The 15883-nt window shown below is 42.4% G+C and overlaps 1 protein-coding gene and 1 pseudogene across 2 annotated transcripts in view; one reads left to right on the forward strand and one right to left on the reverse strand.

The window, feature by feature from the left end:
• The window catches only part of LOC140596087 (synaptonemal complex protein 3-like), a 38600-nt gene that overhangs the window by 11335 nt on the left and 11382 nt on the right, over nucleotides 1-15883 (reverse strand). The window contains exons 8-9 of one of the 2 annotated variants that reach the window (XM_072743478.1): nucleotides 15383-15487; nucleotides 14775-15250 (exon numbers count right to left, since the gene is read on the reverse strand). The exons of the other annotated variant lie outside the window; for it this stretch is intronic. Coding sequence (XP_072599579.1) covers nucleotides 15197-15250; nucleotides 15383-15487 — 159 coding nt within the window. The 3' untranslated portion in view covers nucleotides 14775-15196. Of the gene's footprint in view, nucleotides 1-14774; nucleotides 15251-15382; nucleotides 15488-15883 lie in introns of those variants that run through there. 2 annotated transcript variants of the gene reach the window in all.
• On the forward strand, nucleotides 11548-12293 carry LOC140596045 (galectin-3 pseudogene; annotated as a pseudogene).

Below are 15883 nucleotides of genomic sequence, written 5' to 3' on the forward strand. Positions count from 1 at the left end.
ATCTCCTACGGTCACAAGGCAGAGGGTGGAACATCGGATCCTGACTCTAACTGTTGGTTGGCAGAGCTGCATGGAGACTGCATGCACAGAATTGACAGGTCTCCATATTTAAGTGTGCATCTGACAAAGACATAGTGGAACCCCAAGACACACTAACGTGATGAGCATGGAAATACTGAATACCCAGAATCCCCTGAAACCTCACCTGGGCACAGCAACCCCCTGACCCTTGTTACTGGAGAGTACCTTTCTTGTTCTCGGAGATGCTGCAAAGACTTCATCTAAGGTACCTACTGGGACAGATGTTGCTTCACTCATTCGACATTAATCTCTGTTAACCTCCATTACCTTTGAAATAATAACAAGGATAAGTGAGAATGGTTAGAAAGCACCAAAATAGAAAAAAAGGAAGTTCACTTTGGATGGGAAATGCCTTGTATTCAGAAGAAAACTGTAGGACCCGGCTTGCAGGTACTTGCGTGAAGTGAGATAATATACGTGCAATGGATTTTGAGAATGCTGGACTCCCAAGAGAGAGAACAGAATATAAGTCGGTATGGGGAGCACTTATTAATGTGGGAGCACAGAGCTGTGACTCAGGGTTTGATGTCCTTAAAGGGGCCAACTCAGCAGCCTCCTGTACATATTATATAAGCGTGGACAACAACAGTCCACAGCAAATGACCTGGAAATACTGGAGCTTCCTAGGCAGAGAAAATTGAAGAATAGGTGAGAAGGTCCAAGGGAGTAGGATTTTAGATGTGATATATAATGTGAGATCAGATGTCCTAACTCCAGGCTCTGTTTCTTTGGGAGGCAGAGAAATCCCTGCTCAAAAAAGGAATGTGCTGGTGAAGTAGTGGCACAAGCTTCGTTGAGAGGCCCGGTGCCGACTCTCCTCTGTCAACCACTGTTGGAAGCAACATATACTGGCAAGGGACTGGCAATCAATGGAGACAACAGAAAGGGAGACAGAACATGAGAGACTGCTAACTCTGGGAAACGAACTAGGGGTGGTGGAAGGGGAGGTGCGCAGGGGGTGGGGGTAACTGGGTGATGGGCACTGAGGGGGGCACTTGATGGGATGAGCACTGGCTGTTATTCTATATGTTGGCAATTGAACACCAATAAGAAATAAATTTTTAAAATGAAAAAAAAAGGAAAAAATAATGGAGACAACAGGATCCTCCAGAAGCAGAGTCCAAATGGTGGCACAAACCTATGCAGAGCAAGGTAGGCACCGTTACCATACTGGACAGCAAGGCCCCGTGGGGCCAGTCTCCTGTGACTGACCAGAATCTGCGGCAAGAGAGATAGTATAGAGAGTACATAGTAGTGTTCCGTGTTCTAGATATAGGGACATCTGGCTGGGATATTACTTGATTTTTCTAAGGTGAAAAAAAATGAGAACTGGCAAGCAGAAAACTGATGTTAGCTCTAGTGGAAAAATCCGGTCCCCCACCAAGTGTCCAGTTCTAAGTCAGCCCACGGGCCCAGGGCCCTGTGAGGAAAATGGAGGTCAGAAAACGCCAGCAAAGCCTTTCCCAAAAACCTGTGCCTATTTACGAAGGTAAGGTAAAAGAGACTGTGGTAAGGACCATACCTGCATTTATTTTTTTTTTAATTTTTATTTATTTATGATAGTCACAGAGAGAGAGAGAGAGAGAGGCAGAGATACAGGCAGAGGGAGAAGCAGGCTCCATGCACCGGGAGCCCGACGTGGGATTCGATCCCGGGTCTCCAGGATCGCGCCCTGGGCCAAAGGCAGGCGCCAAACCGCTGCGCCACTCAGGGATCCCCCATACCTGCATTTAAAAAAAAGAATATTGAATATGAGTTCTCTACTTATAAAGGGACTCTTGAAGTCTAGATAATAATGGAGTTCTGCCTCGTTTCACGTGGCAGGAAACCAAAGTTTCTGTGGATCATCCAAGTTTTGTTGATTTCTCTCCAGACTCTCCATATACAGCTGGCAGTAATGTACTTGGTAGGTGGTAGGACCTTCATGTTAGCACAAGTAGCATTACATGGAAAGACACACATGGAAGCCTACGAAGCTGATATGTCCTTACAATATAAGAAAATAAAAGCAATAGTATAGTAGGAAAGGAGAGAAGATTCAGGTTACTAAAATCAGAAATGTCCCCACTAAGATCAGAAAGTGGGGACATTACTATCAGCCTTGCAGAGATTAAGAAAAAAGATTGCAAGGGATTTCCATGGATAATTGTACACCAAAATTTAGGAAAGTTTCATGAAAAGGTCAAATTCCTAGAAACACACAATGTAACAAAACAGACTCACTAGAAAATATAAATTCTCCATAGACCCATGAAAAAAGTAAAGAGAGTGAATCCATCAAAAAGAACTTAGAGCAAAGAAAAGCTCAGGACTTGTTCGCTTTGCTGGTGAATTCTACCAAATGCCTAAAGAATTATACCCTGTTGGTGGGAATGCAAGCTGGTGCAGCCGCTCTGGAAATCAGTATGGAGGATCCTCAAGAAGTTAGGAGTAGAATTACCCTATTACCCAGCAATTGCACCAGTAGGTATTTACCCCATGTGTACAAAGGGAATGATCTGAAGGGGCACAAGCACCCCATTGTCTACAGCATCACTGTCCACAATAGCCAAACTATGGAAAGAACCAAGATGCCCATTGATAAATGAATGGATAAGGAACTTGTGGTATACACACACACACACACACACACACACACACACACACACTATGCACACACAGAGGGAGACAAAGCATGAGAGACTCTTAACTCTTGGAAACAAAATCAGAGTCACTGGAGGAGAGGTGGGGCATTGGGTAATTAGGTGGTGGACATGAAGGACACATGATATGATGAACACCGGGTGTTATAGGTAATTGATGAATTATTGAACTCTACCTCTGAAACTAATGGTGTTGGTTAACTGAATGTAAATGTTTTAAAAGGGAAAATCATTATAAAACTTTCTATAAGCCTTCCCAAAAAATAAAGGGGGGGGAGTGAATTCCAACATCATTCTATGAGGCCAACACTACCCTGATAGCAAACGGAGACTAAGACACTACAAGAAAAGTGCAGACCAATACACCTTACAAGTATAAATGCAAAAACTTAAAACGTATACTAGGAAACCAAAGCCAGCAGCTTTCTCGATTAAAAGAATTTTAATTAAAAGGATTATACATCATGGCAAAGTGGGATTTATCCCACGATTGTAAAGGCGGTGCAACATATGAAAATCAACATGATATGACACATTAATAAAATGAAAGGAACAAACTACACGATTACCACAAAATGATGCAGAAAATGCATGTGACAAAATCCAGTATTGTCTCAGGAAGAAAAGCATTCAGAAAATGAGGATTAGAAGGGAACTTCCTCAACTTGAAATTGGGCATTTATGAAGAACGCACAGCTATTATCCTATTCCATGGTAAAATAATTGAAGCATCCCCCTAAGACCACGGACAAGTCAAAATGTTCACTCCTGCCACTTCTATTCAACATTGTACTGAACATTCTAGGCGGAGAAATTGGTCAAGGTAAAGAAACAAAACGCACCAAATGTGGAAAACAAAGAAAACTATTTGCAGATGACAGAATCTTAGATATGAAAAAATCCTAAGAAATCCACTACAATAGCTACTAGAGCTAATACTTGAATTTAGCACACAAAATCCAGTTGTGTGTCCATCAGTATACTAGCCGTGAACATCCTGAAAAGGAAACTAAGAGGGGTGCTGTGTGACTCAGTTGGTTTAGCATCTGGCTCTTGATCTCAGGTACTCAGGTAAAGCCCCACATTGGGTGTGCTGCCTACTTTACAAGAACAGGAAGCTAAGAAAATATTCCTTTTACAAAAGCATCAAGACGAATAAAGTACTTGTAAATAAGTTTATCTGAGGAGATGCAAGGGTCCTACACTGAAGTCTACAGAACATTGTTGAAAGAAGGCAAAAAAGGCCTAAATAAATAAAAAGACACATTGTGCTCATGGATCAGAATATGTCCTATTGTTCAAGTGGCAACACTCTCCCAATTTATCTACTGTGTCAGTGTGATTCCTATCAAAATTCCAATGCCCTATTTTTAGAAGCAGAAAGGGCAATCCTCAAATTCATATAGAAGTGCAAAGGACCCCCAACACCAGAGCAAACTTGAGAACAAAAAGCAAAGTTGGAAGACTCACATTTCCCGATATCAAACTTACTACAAAGCTGCAGGAATGAAGACAGTGTGGTATTGCCACAAGGCTAGACATATAGACCAGCAGACTAGAATTGAGGGCCCGCAAATGAACCCATACACACATGGCCCTTGATTTTCAACAAGGGTGCCAAGACCATCCAGTGGGAAAAGAACAGTCTTTTCAACAAGTGGTGCTGGGACAACTGGGGATGCACATGCAAAAAGAAGGAAGCTAGGCCCTTCTGTCAGATGGCACACAAAATCAACTCAAAATGGACCAAAGACTTAGCTATAAACAACAAAACTATAAAACTCTTGAAAGAAAACACCGGGGTAAATCTTCATGACCTTGGGTTTGGCAATAGTTTCTTAGATATAGCACCAAACGCACAAGCAGTGAAAGAAAACAAAAATACATACATTGCACTTCATTAAAATTTTAGCATGAAGGGACACTTGCACAAGAGTGAAAAGACAATGTGTAGCATGGGAGGAAATATTTTCAAATCATGTATCTGACAAGGGTCTCATATCTAGAATACAAAAAGTGCTCTCACGACTCGACAACCAAAGGACGACCACATTTTAAAATGGACAAAAGACTTGAACACAGACATTTTTCCAAAGAGGAGAAGATCCAGAAACAGCCAGCAAGCACATGAACAGATGCTCAACACCATTAGTCCTTAAGGAAATGAAAATCAAAACTGCAATGAGACATCACTTCACACCCTCTAAGAATGCTGTAACTTTTTTAAAAGGAAAATAATGTCTTGAAATAAATTTTCTGCACTCTTCCCTTCTCCTTCTGGGACCCCTATAATACAAATGTGGTTCTGCTTGATGATGTCACTGAGTTCCTTCCACCCACTCTCAGTTTTTATTCTTCATTTTTCTTTCTGCTGTTCAGCTTGGTTGCTTTCCATCACCCTGTCTTCCAGATTGCCAGTCCGTTCCTCTGCATCCCAGGTATTGAATTCTTCATCTCGGATAGGTTCTTTTTTGTATTCCGTCTATCTTTTTAGAAAAGATCTTATTAATTTATGAGAGAGAGACAGAGAGAGACAGAGAGACAGAGAGACAGACATAGGCAGAGGGAGAAGCAGGCTCCATGCGGGGAGCCTGATGCGGGACTCCATCCCAGGACCCTGGGATCACGCCCTGAGCCTAAGGGAGATGCTCAACCACTGAGCCACCCAGGCATCCCTCTTTCCTCCAACTTTATTGAAGGTCTCACTGCAACAACGTGGATGGATCTAGAGGGTATAATGCTAACGAGGTAAGTCAGATAAAGACAGATACCATATGATTTCCCTTATATGTGGAATTTTAAAACCAAAGCAGATTAACAAAGTGAGAAAAAAAAGAGAGAGAGAAATCAGACTCTTAAATACAGAGAGCAAACTGGTCGTTGCCAGAGGGGAGGAATGGAAGGGAGACAGGTGAAACAGATAAAAGGAACTAAGAGTACACTCATCGATTGCAAATAGTAATGTTTAGAATTACAGAATGATCATATGGCACACCTGAAACTAATATAACACTTTATGCTAACTTTTAAAAATATGAAGGATTGACTTACATAAACCACATCTTCATTATCCATTCATCTCGCTATGGACACCGAGGCTTCTTCCACAGTTTGTCTATTGTGGACATTGCTGCTATAAACAGCGGGATGCAGGTGTCCCAGCCTTTCATTGCATCTGTATCTTTGGGGTAAATCCCCAGCAGTGCAATTGCTGGGTCGTAAGGCAGGTCTATATTTAACTCTTTGAGGAACCTCCACAGTTTTCCAGAGTAGCTTCACCAGTTCACATTCCCACCAACAGTGCAGGAGGTTTCCTCTTTGTCCACATCCTCTCGAACATTTGTGCTTTCGTGCCATAAGGAGTGCGCCCATGGGGAGAGCGTGCCACACACCTCAGTTCGAGCTCCCTACAGGTCTGGAGCGCACGCCCGGTGGGGCCTCGGGAGCAGCTCAGGTGGTGGCACAGGCCGGACTCTGCATGGAGGGGGCTGCGCAGCCCCAGCAGCGTGATTCCAGCAGTGCAGTCCCACAAGGAGCCGGGGGACACAACCCAGGATCCGGCACTCCCCTTGGGACAGGCAGGGGCCAGGAAGACACAGGATAGTGAGGATGCTCCTGCTGCTGGGTAACCCGAGCCGTGCAGATCAGTGCCCCTCGCTCCTAGAACATCCAGGAGCTGCTGGAGTTACTGATGGAGCTGACTCCAGGGCTGGAGAGCTGGCCACCAGCACTGTTGTTGTTCTTCCTGGTTTCACCTTTTCCCTGGGACTGAGCGGGGTCGCCAGGGAGCAGGGGCATCACAGGGCCAACAGCTCCTACTGAGCCATGCACCTGGCAGGGGTCGAGGTAGCCCCCCAGGTGCACACACGTGAGAATCAGCACAGCAGGCCCCTCCCCCAGAAGACCAGCTGGAAGGACAGGGGAAGAGCAACTTCTTAATCAAGCAGCACTGGAAAGCTCCAGGGGAAGTCGAGGGACTTACAGTGAATAGAATCAGATGATACCTCTCCTTGGTTTCTTTTTTTGGGGGGGTTGTTTATTTGTTACCCACTTTTTTTCTTCTCTCTTTCCTTCCTTTTTCCAGTACAACTTGTTTTTAGCCACTCTGCACTGACTGAGCAAAATGACTAGAAGGAAGAACTCAGCACAAAAGAAAGAATGAGAAACACTACTCTCTCCCACAGAGTTACAGAATTCGGATTACAATTCGATGTCAGAAAGCCAATTCAGAAGCCAATTATAAAGATACTGATGGCTCTGGGGAAAAAAAAGCATAAAGGAATCAAGAGACTTCATGACTGCAGAATTGAGATCTAATCAGGCCAAATTAAAAATCAGTCAAATGAGATGCAATGCAAACTGGAGGTCCTCACCTCGAGGGATAATGAGGCAGAAGAATGAGTGAGGGACACAGTGACATAGAACACCAGTTGATGGGAAGGAAGAAAGCTGAGGAGAAAAGAGAAAAACAATTAAAAATCACGAGGAAATGTTAAGGGAAATAAATGAGAGCCTCAGAAGGAAAAATCTACATTTAATTGGGGTTCCAGAGGGCACCAATAGGGACAGAGAAACGGAAAGTGTATTTGAACAAATCATAGCTGAGAACGTCCCTAACCTGGGGAGGGAAACAAGCATTCAGATCCAGGAGATAGATCTCCCCTCAAAAAATCAGTAAAAACCATTCAACACCCTGACCTTTCATAGTGAAACTTGCAAATTCCAAAGATAAAGAGAAGATCCCTAAAGCAGCAAGAGACAAGAAATCCCTAACCGTTATGGGGAGAAGGAATAGGTTAACAGCAGACAAAGATAAACTCTGTCCTGATGAACAGAGATCTGGAAGGCCAGAAAGGGCTGGAAGGATATATTCAGGGTCCTGAATGAGAAGAACACACAGCCAAGAATACTCTCTCCAGCAAGGCTCTCATTCAGAATAGAAGGAGAGATAATGGGCTTCCAAGATAGGCAGAAACCGAAAGAATATGTGACCACCAAATCAGCTCTGCAAGAAATATTAAGGGGGACACTGTAAAAGAAAGAGGAAGTCCAAGGAAACAATCCACAAAAACAGGGACAGAATAGGTATTCTGATGACACTAAATTCATATCTTTCAATAGTAACTCTGTACGTGAATATGCTTAATGATCCCATCAAGAGGTGCAGGCTTTCAGACTGGATAAAAAAGCAAGACCCATCTATTTGCTGTCTACAAGTGACTCATTTTAGACGTAAGGACAACTACGGCCTGAAAATAAAAGGTTGGAGAACCATTTACCATTCAAATGGTCCTCAAAAGAAAGCAGGGGTAGCCATCCTCATATCAGATAAATTAAAGTTTATCCCGAAGACTGTACTAAGAGATGAGGTGGGACACTACATCATACTTCAAGGGTCCATCCACAAAGAGGACCTAACACTCATGAATATGTATGCCCCTAATGTGGGAGCTGTCAAGTATGTCACTCAATTAATAACCAAAGTTACAACAAACTTAGAAACTAATACACTGATCCTGGGAGACTTGAACACGGCGCTCTCTGCAATTGATACATCCTCTAAACACAACATCTCCAAAGAAACAAGAGCTTTAAATGATACACTGGACCAGATGGATTTCACAGATATCGACAGGACGTTACATCCAAATGCAACTGAATACACACTCTTCTCAAGTGCACATGGAACTTTCTCCAGAATAGACCACATACTGGGTCACAAACCAGGTCTTAACCAAAACCAAAAGATTGGGATTGTGCCCTGTGTATTTTCAGACCATAATGCTTTGAAATTATAACTAAATCACAAGACAAAGTTTGGGAGGATTTCAAACATGTGGAGGTTAAGGACCATCCTGCTAAAAGATGAAAGGGTCAACTAGGAAATTAGAGAAGAATTAAAAAGATTCATGGAAACTATTGAGAATGAAGACCCAGCCCTTCAAAATCTTTGGGATACAGCAAAAGCAGCCCTGAAGGGGAAATACACAGCAATAGAAGCATCCATCCAAAAACTGGAAAGAACTCAAATAGAAAAGCTAACCTTGCACCCGAAGGAGCAGGAGAAGGAACAGCAAATCCGACCTTCACCCAGCAGAAGAAGAAAGTTAATAAAGATTCAAGCAGAACTCAATGAAATAGAGACCGGAAGTACTGTGGAAGGCATCAACAAGACCAGGAGTTGGTTCTCTGAAAGAATTAATAAGATAGATAAACCATTAGTCGGCCTCATTAAAAAGAAGAGAGAAAAGACTCAAATTAATAAAATCACGAATGAAAAAGGAGAGATCACCAACAAAACCAAGCAAATACAAATGATTTTGAAAACTTATTATGAGCATCTATACACCAATAAATTAGGCAACCTAGAAGAAATAGACGCATTTCTAGAAAACCACAAACTACCAAAACTGGAACAGGAAGAAACAGAAAACCTGAACCGGCCAATAACCAGGGAGGAAATGGAGACAGTCATCAAAAACCTCACAAGACACAAAAGCCCAGGGCCAGATCGCTTCCCTGGGGAATTCTTTCAAACGTTTATAGAAGAAACCATACCTATTCTATTAAAGCTGTTCGGAAAGATAGAAAGAGATGGAGTACTTCCAACCTCTTCCTATGAGGCCAGCATCACCTTAATTCCAAAACCAGACAAAGACCCCACCAAAAAGGAGAATTATAGACCAATATTCCTGATGAACACAGATGCAAAAATTCTCAACAAGATACTGGCCAATAGGATCCAAGAGTACATTAAGACGATTATTCACCATGACCAAGTGGGATGTATCCCTGGGATGCAAGGCTGGTTCAGCACTCGTAAAGCAATCAGTGTGATTGATCATATCAGCAAGAGAAAAAAACAAGAACCATAGGATCCTCTCAATAGATGCAGAGAAAGCATTGGACAAAATACAGCATCTGTTCCTGATCAAAACTCTTCAGAGTGCAGGGATAGAGGGAACATTCCTCAGCATCTTAAAAGCCATCTACGAAAAGCCCACAGCAAATATCATACTCATAGGTGAAACACTGGGAGCCTTTCCCCTCAGATCAGGAATAAGACAGCGATGTCCACTCTCACCACTGCTATTCAACATAGTACTAGAAGTCCTAGCCTCAGCAATCAGGCAACAAAAAGAAATAAAAGGCATTCAAATGGGCAACGAAGAAGTCAAACTCTCCCTCTTCGCCGATGACATGCTCCGGGCCATAGAAAACCCAAAAGCCTCCACCCCCGGATTGCTAGAACTCATACAGCACTTCGGCAATGTGGCAGGTTACAAAATCAATGCCCAGAAGTCAGTGGCATTTCTAATCACTGACAATGAGACTGAAGAAAGAGAAACGAAAGAGTCAATCCCATTTACAATTGCACCCAAAAGCATAAGATACGTAGGAATAAACCTAACCAAAGTGGTAAAGGACCTATACCCTACAAACTACAGAACACTTCTGAAAGAAATGGAGGAAGACACAAAGATTTGGAAAAACATTCCATGCTCATGGATTGGCAGAATTAATATTGTGAAAATGTCAATGTTACCCAGGGCAATGTACACATTTAATGCAATCCTTATCAAAATACCATGGACTGTCTTCAGAGAGATGGAACAAATCATCTTAAGATTTCTGTGGAATCACAAAAGACCCCGAATAGCCAGGGGAATATTCAAAAAGAAAACCAGAGCTGGAGGCATCACGATGCCAGATTTCAGGTTGTGCTACAAAGCTGTGGTCATCAAGACAGTGTGGTACTGGCACAAAAACAGACACAGAGATCAATGGAACAGAATAGAGAACCCAGAAGTGGACCCTGAACTGTATGGTCAACTAATATTCCATAGAGGAGGAAAGACTATCCACTGGAAGAAAGACAGTCTCCTCAGTAAATGGTGCTGGGAAAATTGGACATCCACATGCAGAAGAATGAAACTGGACCACTCTCTTTCACCATACACAAAGATAAACTCAAAATGGATGAAAGATCTAAATGTGAGACAAGATTCAATCAAAATCTTAGAGGAGAACGAGGCAACACCCTTTTTGAACTTGGCCACAGTAACTTCTTGCAAGATACATACATGAAGGCAAGAGAAACAAAAGCAAAAATGAACTATTGGGACTTCGTCAAGAAAAGAGGCTTTTGCACAGCAAAGGATACAGTCAACAACTCAAAGACAACCTACAGAATGGGAGAAGATATTTGCAAATGACCTATCACATAAAGGACTAGTTTCCAAGATCTATAAAGAACTTACTTATTAAACTCAACAGGAAAGAAACAAACAATCCAATCATGAAGTGGGCAAAAGACATGAACTGAAATCTCACAGAGGAAGACATAGACATGGACAACAAGCACATGAGAAAATGCTCCCCAATACTGGCCATCCGGGAAATGCAAATCATAACCACAATGACATCCCACCTCACACCAGTGAGAATGGGGAAAATTAACAAGGCAGGAAACAATGCATGTTGGAGAGGATGTGGAGAAAGGGGAACCCTCTTGCACTGTTGGTGGGAATGTGAACTGGTGCAGCCACTCTTCAAAACTGTGTTCAGGTTCCTCAAAGTGGTCCAAATAGAACTACCCTATGACCCAGCAATTGCACTGCTAGGGATTTACCCTAAAGATGCGGATGCAGTGAAACGCCGGAACACCTGCACCCCAATGTTTATAGCAGCAAGGTCCACAGTAGCCAAACCGTGAAAGGAACCTCAATGTCCATAGAAAGATGAATGGAGGGATCACGCCGCCTCCCCGACGCCATCCCCGAAGCTGTCCCCGAAGCCGTCCCTGGAGCGAGCAATTGAGCGAGCGCCGAGGTGTGGGGAAAATGGTAGACAGTTTTTCACTTAATGATGCTTTATCTGGGTCTGGAAACCCAAACACTCAAGGATGGCCTGGTCCATGGGGAAGCCAGCCTGCTGGAGCAGGGGTATACCCAGGGGCCTCCTATCCTGGTGCCTACCGTATCCAGGCACCTCCCAGCGGCTACCCTGGCCCCACAGCACCTGATTATCCTGGCCCAACAGCACCAGGAGTGCAACCCGGGCAACCGAGTGGGCCTGGGGCCTACCCGCCTCCTGGACAACCAAGCGCTTCGGGAGCCTACCCTGCTGCTGGTCCCTTTGGCATCCCTACTGGACCACTGACTGTGCCTTATGACCTGCCTTTGCCTGGAGGAGTCAAGCCTCGCATGCTGATAACAATTCTGGGCACCAGTGAAAACAGACTTGCTTTAGATTTCAAGGGAGGGAATGATCTTGCCTTTCACTTTAACCCACGCTTCAATGAAGACAAGAGACTCATTGTTTGCAATACGAAGCTGGATAATATCTGGGGAAAGGAAGAAAGGCAGGCGGCTTTCCCATTCGAAGGTGGTAAACCATTCAAAATACAAGTGCTGGTTGAATCTGACCACTTCCAGGTTGCGGTCAGTGATGCCCATTTGTGGCAGTACAATCATCGGCTGAAAAATCTCCGGGAAATCAGCAAACTGGGAATATCTGGTGACATAGATCTCACCAGTGCTTCATATGCTATGATATAATCTTAAAGGAGAAGATTTAAAAAAAAAAAAGAAATCGAATATTCATTTAAACTTACACACGTAGACTTCATGTTTCAACTGAAAATTTTTACCTTTATTCGTCACTATCCTTCTTGTAAATCATCCATTTAATAAACATTCTAAGAGTTAAAAAAAAGAAAGATGAATGGATAAAGAAGCTGTGGTCTGTGTACACAATGGAATATTACTCAGCCATTAGAAATTACAACTACCCACTGTTTGCTTCGACGTGGATGGAACTGCCGGGTATTATGCTGAGTGAAATAAGTCAATCGGAGAAGGACAAACATAATATGGTCTCATTCATTTGGGGACTCTAAAAAAATAGTGAAAGGGAATAAAGGGGAAAGGAGAGAAAATGAGTGGGAAATATAAAAAAGGGAGACAGAGCATTAGAGACTCCTAACTCTGGGAAACGACCTGGGGGGGGGGTGGAAGGGGAGGTGGGTGAGGGGCGGGGGTGACTGGGTGATGGGCACTGAGAGGGGCACTTGATAGGATGAGCACTGGGTGTTATTCTATATGTTGGCAAATTGAACACCAGCAAAAAATAAATTTACATATAATAAATTAAAAAAATAAAAAAACAATAAAATATTTTTAATTAAAAAAAGAATGTATTTACTCATTTGAGGTTCTCAGGGGATGAAATAAATGTCAACTGTTTGATCACTAAGTACACTATGTACTGAGTATGCCTCTCCATGCTCACATGAAACCAGATGTCTTAGTATCAATACGAGAACTTTCGTGGGGTCCTTTGGAGTACTTTATTTTTGCCTCTATAGCTACTGGAAAACTTCCCAAAAGAGGACCTTCTTAGATGTTTGGAACAGAACTTCAGACGCATATACCAACACATGATTTGGCTTAAGGGGAAACTTCTTTATGAACATGTGAAATTGGGCAATTAATTTCTTCCTGTAATGTCAAAGATTGGATAGCGGTGGAGGACTCATTTGTCCCTGTATACATTACTGCAGTTAGAAAAAGAGATTCTGAAAGGGCTTATGTTTGAAAACTTGCAAAACCTTAAAAAAAAGGAAGGTTGGTATACAGGGGTCAGAATTGACAGTAAAAAACAAAACAAACAAAACAAAAAACAACCCATGACACCATGCGGAAAGATGGGAGAAAATCATTCCTCTCCTCCTAATGGGATTGTTTTGTTTTGAATGATTCATGGGAGGGATTTCAGTAAGTCAGAAAAATTCATTGAAAGGGCTTATTCCAAATATATTCTGAAACAATGCCATGTTTATTAAATAACGTGTCGAAATGAAGACGGTGTTATGTTATCAAATGTTAAAGAAAAAAGGCCGGTACAAAAAGAGAGGTATAAGAATCAATTATTCAAGTTCTTAGCTCTCAAATATCAAATCAGTGTTCCATATACTCAATGAATACTAAACTTGAAAACGAAGCACTGTGTGGGATTTATCTTTAAAGACAGATGTGAGGGGATCCGAGGGTGCCTCAGGGGTTTAGCGCCTGCCTTCTGCACAGGACATGGTCTGGGGCACCCAGGATGGAGTACCACGTCGGGCTCCGTGCATGGAGCCAGCTTCTCCCTCTACCTTTGTCTCTGCATGAATATCTCTCTCTCTCTCTCTCTCTTTCTCTCTCTCTCCCTCTCTTTGTGCCAAATAAATAAATAAATAAATAAAATGCTTAAAGAAAAGAAAGATGTGAAATGTTAAGCCTTAAGTAATTAAGTACATGTGCGTATTTGTGAAATATGTTCAATAAATGCTAAGGGCAGGTGCCGAGGAGCCTCGGTGTCCATCGAAAGATGAATGGATAAAGAAGATGTGGTTTATGTATACAATGGAATATTACTCAGCGATTAGAAACGACAAATACCCACCATTTGCTTCAACGTGGATGGAACTGGAGGGTATTATGCTGAGTGAAATAAGTCAATCGGAGAAGGACAAGCAGTGTATGTTCTCATTCATTTGGGGAATATAAATAATAGTGAAAGGGAATATAAAGGAAGGGAGAAGAAATGTTGGGAAATATCAGGAAGGGAGACAGAACATAAAGACTCCTAACTCGGGGAAACGAACTAGGGGTGGTGGAAGGGGGGAGGAGGGCGGGTGTTGGAGGGGAATGGGTGACGGGCACTGAGGTGGACACTTGACGGGATGAGCACTGGGTGTTTTTCTGTATGTTGGTAAATTGAACACCAATAAAATTTAATTAAAAAAAAATAGTGAACCAACACCAATTAAATGACATTTTGGTTTGCTTCTGGAAATGGCCCATTCACAAACCCATGTCTCAGCACTGATATTTATATATGTAGTTCTTTTCTCCCAGCGATTGTAGGCAGTTTAATGGATTTTAAAACACAATCTTATCTTTGCTTGCAATCATTTTTATAAGGCAGTAGATAGAGTACGTTTTCTTCTGAAACCATATTGGTATTGGAATTGGCTCAGTAAACTAATGAGTAAATACAAGCAGGTGCACGGATAAGACAGATTTTATATTCTTTAATTTTTTCCCTTTAGGCAAAGCAATGGAGCCTTCTTTCTGTACTTGTGGTTTGAGCCTTTTGGGGCTAATACAGATCCACTGAGGGAAAGCCTAAAATTAAATCATCCTTACTGCTAACAGCTAATTGACAGTGTTAAGTACAAAAAGTCTTCATTACTAACAAAGGGTTGAAAGCTTAATACGTATATAATTGTGGAACTGCTGCTCCTCACAGAGCTTTTTAGGGTTGGGGTTTTAACAGGAAAAGATTATTGCACTTAGCAAGCAAACTATGATAAACAAGGCGTACCAATTTCAACTACAATCTTTAAACTACTACAGTGTGGTTCAGTGCAGCTAACGTCACACTTAATAAAACGTAGCTTCCTGTTCTTTCGTTCCTCAAAGTCGTCAGAACAACAGGGAATGAAGAGACTTCCGAACCATTGCCAGCTCTTGCTGCTGCTGTTTCAAGGAAGGAAATATTGAACATTCACCCGTTATTCGAGTAACTGTCATATACATTTTGGCAAACCAAATACCCCAATGCTCACATCCCTCCTTGGGTCTTAATATTAAAGGACTACTACTACTTACAGCTTCCCTCATAATTTTGTTTTGCAACTTGGCGATTTCTTCCCTGACTTCACTTTGTTCATCAGTAAGAAAGCGTTCATGGTCCTGGTCCAAAGCCTGTGATCTCTAAAACAAGAAGCCTAGTTCAGGTATAAAGCACCACTTTTCATCTCATGCTGCAAACATGTACAATCAAATTTCAGGTGGCGCCTGGGTGGCTTAGTAGGTTAAGAGTCTGCCTTCAACTCAGGTCTTGATTTCCGGGTCCCGGGATCGAGCCCCGCGTCAGGCTCTCTGCTCAGCGGGGAGTCTCCTTCTCCCTCCCCCTCTGCTTCTCCCCCTGCATGTGCCCTCTCTCAAACAAATACCTAAGATATTTTTTTAAATTCAGTTAGATTTCAAAGGTAACAACCCTTAATATTCAAGGGATGCTCATTAATTTTTCCAAACAAAACACTGTACGTGATACATGGTGATTAGAATGCCCACTTAAGAAATTTTTAAAATGTTGTGTTTGAGTCA

This window comes from Vulpes vulpes, chromosome X, assembly GCF_048418805.1.
Source record: "Vulpes vulpes isolate BD-2025 chromosome X, VulVul3, whole genome shotgun sequence".
NCBI classification, from domain to species: Eukaryota; Metazoa; Chordata; class Mammalia; order Carnivora; family Canidae; genus Vulpes; species Vulpes vulpes.